Genomic DNA, 4,830 nt, shown 5'->3' on the forward strand with positions numbered 1-4,830 from the left:
TCTCTCTCTCTCTCTCTCTCTCTCTCTCTCTCTCTCTCTCTCTCTCTCTCTCTCTTTCTCTTTCTCTCAGCAACACACATACACTCACCTGCACGCCCATGCGTGCATGTGCACACACGTGCCCCACGTGGACCTTCCGCGCTTGAGCAGAGTGCGCACACACGAGCACTCATAGTAAACAACACTTAGACACTGATTTTTGCGGACTTCAAAAAAAAATATATATATTTTTTTGATTGTTTGAAAAAATCCGCGATGCACCGAAGCCGCGATCAACGAACCGCGAAATAGCGAGGGATCACTGTATTGAACTTTTATACATGGGTCTTTAATCTTTAAGAGATCTTCTAACTGAATTATTTACATTTTTATTGAAGCATGTACAGTTTTTGTTAATTTTTCCATATTTACAGAAATTCAGACTAACTTTTTTTTTCCACTTAGAGCTCAGCAGCCCCTAACCTGAAATTTTGTGGCACAAGTAGGAAATGTAGGGGTAGTCTTTGAGTCTGATTTAAATGCAGTGTTACTGTTCAATCTGAGCATACGGTTTAAGTGGCTTACAATATTATTAAATATATATTTTAGGAATGCTAATTGTTTTTGATAAACACATTGAACTCCAATAGTACTTCAGTTTGGGTCATGACAGCGGTACTTGAAGAGCAAAGTATTGTTTAGCATAAGAGTAACATTTATTGTATCATCTGAAAGAGGAATCCGTTTTGGACCCTGAATGATGAACTCGGATGTTGTTGATATTTAGATAAACATTTGCTGTGAATGATGTCTTCCAGCAGACTCGGTTGCAAAGGGAAGGCTGTCTTATTGTCTGTTCAGCCTCAGTCCAAAGATCCACACGGAGAACATCCTGAGCGCTCAGCTGTGGGTTCATCTGCGGCCAGTCCACATGGTCACAACTGTCTTCCTGCAGATCTCACGACTCAAACCCGACAGGGAAGGAAACAATACCCGGGTCCGAGTGCGCTCTTTAAAGGTGGACGCTGATGCTGGCACCGGTTCTTGGCAGAGCATGGACATCAAGTCTCTGCTGCAGGCATGGCTACGTCAGCCAGGTAGCAACTACGCTATTGACATCAATGCTTTTGACCCTCAAGGAGAAGACCTGGCAGTCACATCGGCAGAACCTGGAGAGGAAGGCCTGGTGAGGGCACCTTACATTCTTTACTTTGAACAACTCAGTCAGGCTCTTGCTTCAGGGACAGGACTCACTTTTTGGACAATATGAAATTCCATACAGACAGCGTGGTGATTAGAATGTCTGCCTCACAAGTCAGGTTCAAATCTCTGTTGGAACATGTTTAAATGTGCATGTTCTCCCCACACTTGTGTGTGTTGTCTCCGGATATTCGGGCATCCTCCCACGTTCCAAAAACGGGACTCCTGGGTTGAATGAGGACTCAAATTATCCGAAGGTGTGAACGGTTGTTTTGTCTTTCTGCAACCTGTGATTGACTTGCGACGAGTCCCGAATGTAAATCGGCTGTCACCAGCTCACATGACGACAGGCGGAATAGAAAAAAAAAGTTCTGGAAAAGAATTGAGACCAATGCAAAATTATCAGTTTATAACAGCCAAATTCCATATTCAAATATGTCATTTAGCGCATTTATTTGCAGAAAATGACATGATGCGAAAATACCCCAAATGGTCCAGTCTGTTTTTGGTCTCTGAGGTTTTGACAGCTTGATACAAAGAATATGGACAATTTGCAGTCTTCAGTGAAACGACTGTTTTTGAAATGTGGCAAAAAGTCCAACTAACCAAAGAAAACGCCACACAACAATGCCCTAAGCTGATAACTGAACCTGAAACCCGGAACTGTGAGGCAGACATGGCAACCAATCTCCGCGATGGAGCGCCAGAGGTATGCAGTTCATGGAAAATCGCAGTTTTTGACTGCACATTAATGTCACCTTGTTACTGTTATGAGAAAACTAACAGTGGTCAAGAGCAATTTTTCATCAGAAATGGCACAACATACTTTTGAGGCTCATTTAAAAAAAAGTCTTAGCTTTTTTTTCCAAGTGTATCATTTTTTTTAAATACATTTTCCTTTCTTTGCATTTTATAGCTGTGATGTTTCAGAAGAAAATTCCGCCTGTTGCCAAATCTGAAGCTTAATTGATAAACATTGAGACATTTATTCACATATTGCAAATTTATGATTGTTACGATCACGATGATAATGATTATTATGAAAACCTGATGTACTAGAGAAAAAGAGGAGATTTGGAGTCAGCTAAATAAATTCACCTACAAAAGTTTACTTGCATCCCTGATTAAAAAAATGTAGTTGTGTGTAACATTTAGTTGACTAGTGTAATGTTTCATTTATATCCATCCGACCATTTTCTGAACTGCTTCGCCCCGCTGGGGTAGTGGGCAAGATGGAGGCGATCCCCACTGTCAGTGGCCGGTCGAGGGGGTACACCCTGAACTAGTCGCCAGTCAATCGCAGTGTTTCATTACCAGTAATATGGACAGCAATTTTCAATTCTAAAAGGAAACGTCTTTGAAAACTTACACAAGCACTTTCTCATGACTTTATCCATAGTGGAACCTTTGATCTCAATTGCTGCAAATGAAGAATTTGTCACTCGTAATTCAGGAAATATACAGGCTCGAACCTCCAAGCTAAGAAATGCGTGGCAGATGTGCTAACCACTTGGTCATTATGCTGCCCAAATGGAAATTCCATGACATAAATGTTAACGCTACAACTGATTCCTTTCCAGCAACCATTCATTGAAGTGAAAATCCTGGACAGTCCAAAGAGGTCCCGTCGTGACTCAGGCCTAAACTGCGATGAAGAATCAGCTGAAACGCGCTGCTGCCGCTACCCACTCACTGTAGACTTTGAGGAGTTCGGTTGGGATTGGATCATCGCACCCAAGCGCTATCGAGCCAACTACTGCTCAGGAGAGTGCGAGTTCTTGCACCTGCAGCAGTACCCACATGCACACCTGGTAAACAAGGCCAACCCACGCGGCACGGCAGGACCCTGCTGCACGCCCACAAAGATGTCGCCCATTAACATGCTCTACTTTAACCGCAAGGAGCAGATCATCTATGGAAAGATCCCGTCCATGGTGGTGGACCACTGCGGTTGCTCCTGATTCGTATGGAAGGCCACTATGGGGGCTGCATTTCATGCCACCATTCGATACACTTGTGGATTCGTAGCACCTTTACCGTTTTAAAAAAGATTGAAAACATCAGCAGAGGACTGTGTTATATTGTTCTACAGTGGTACCTTAACTTACGAGTGCCTGAGGTAAAAAATTTGTTTTCAGTTACAAGACACCTTGTAACTGAAAACAAAAAGCTGAAAAATCCATTAAGTGGCCGCTTGATGGATTTTTCCGCTTTTGGTTGCAAAACAAAAATTGACTTATGAGCGAGCGTCAAATACGCCCCCACTTAAGTGAAGTAGAAACAAACTACAGATAGTTTGCTGTAGTTGTAGCTGCAGTTTAGTATATACGGCGAGATGCCAAAGCTGTCATGTGGATTGCTCGCATAACTTGTTCATGATGGAGTATTGCTAAAAATGTGGCCGGTTTGATATTGTAATTTGGGAGAATGTACGATTAATTAAAACATAAGAAAGAGGCAATCGACTTCCCCGGTCACCGTCACTTTGGCGGTGGTGCTTGTATGCAGCCGTCTATTTGCAGCTGTCCGAACCTCAAACACCAACAATATATTCCTTGACATGAAGTAGAGAGCTTTCCAATTGCTTCTTTTTAGCTATTGAGGCTAAACAGAGTTAAATAACTAGCCAAAGAAACTGTCTTAGTTTCATTTTCAAGAGGCTCCACAAGCAACGGTTCGCAATGATCGACGCATCCCTCGGTCACGCCTTGTGTCTCTACAATCTCTGATCGGCCAGTTTCAGTCATGTCGTGGCTAGTTAAGAAATAATAATAACAAATTAAATTAGAGGCATAAGATGGGGAATAGGGGAATGAATTTCCCAAAGATCATTTGGAAAACATTTATTGTCGGTTCATAGAGACTGTTTTAACATATTGACAAACTGTTTTTTTTTTTTTGTTTTTTTTTAAATCACAGCTAACTCTACCTGAAATAAAATCAGTTTATTTTTTGTATTGTCTGTTGTTATGTATACAGAGCTTTTAAATTCATTAAATGCATTTAAATGGGGAACATTGATTTGAAAAAATAAGTCAATTGAGTTACGGAAGAAATTCAACTCCTAAGTCAAGGTACCACTGCATTTATTTTTATGCAGAGATGCGAGATCTGTGAGGCTCCCTGCTGCTTCCTGTCCTTTCTGTCTGATTTGAGTTTTGGCCAAACAGAGCCTGCAGGATATCGAGCATGTGCCTTTATTTGATAAACAATGAACTGAATGCCCTTTCTTCCCGGTGCATGCTTATAAAACCCATCATAAGAATCAAACGCCATTCATTTTTCTGGACATCTAAGGAGGCTGAGTACACTATTTACCTTCTTTACAGATACACTGTATGCCAGCAATATTTTTGATTTGTATTTTCAAGACAGAAAAGGTTTGGCAAACGCTACGTGGGATTACACTAATCACATGTAATTTTATCTTATCTTTGTGGTTGTTGGGTTTTCAAATGAGAACGTGAAACATAGGTTTTTATACAATCTGTGAAATTGTGGGAAATGTAATGTACGTCGCACTTTGGGTCTGTGGCTGCAAGGATTCACCCAAGAAGATATTAAGACAAAATAAAAAATCTCCACAGGAGGTTTTGTCTTGATTTGATGCTGAGTGCAGATGTCCTGGCTGTTGTTGTACTTCACAGGGAT

General features: G+C 41.3%; 1 protein-coding gene across 2 annotated transcripts in view; it reads left to right on the top strand.

Annotated features, from left to right (window-relative positions):
* LOC109520177 (growth/differentiation factor 8-like) overlaps positions 1–3,239 on the top strand; it is a 4,810-nt gene extending 1,571 nt beyond the window's left edge. Inside the window, exons 2-3 of one of the 2 annotated variants that reach the window (XM_019877201.1) lie at positions 798–1,165; positions 2,760–3,239. In XM_019877201.1, the coding sequence (XP_019732760.1) occupies positions 798–1,165; positions 2,760–3,140 (749 nt within the window). In that variant the 3' untranslated portion in view covers positions 3,141–3,239. The remainder of the gene's footprint in view (positions 1–797; positions 1,166–2,759) is intronic. The other variant, XM_019877202.1, reaches the window with a different exon arrangement.
* Positions 3,240–4,830: the final 1,591 nt, after the last annotated feature.

This window comes from Hippocampus comes, unplaced genomic scaffold (assembly GCF_001891065.2).
Source record: "Hippocampus comes isolate QL1 unplaced genomic scaffold, H_comes_QL1_v1.1 scaffold167, whole genome shotgun sequence".
In the NCBI taxonomy this organism is placed as follows: Eukaryota; Metazoa; Chordata; class Actinopteri; order Syngnathiformes; family Syngnathidae; genus Hippocampus; species Hippocampus comes.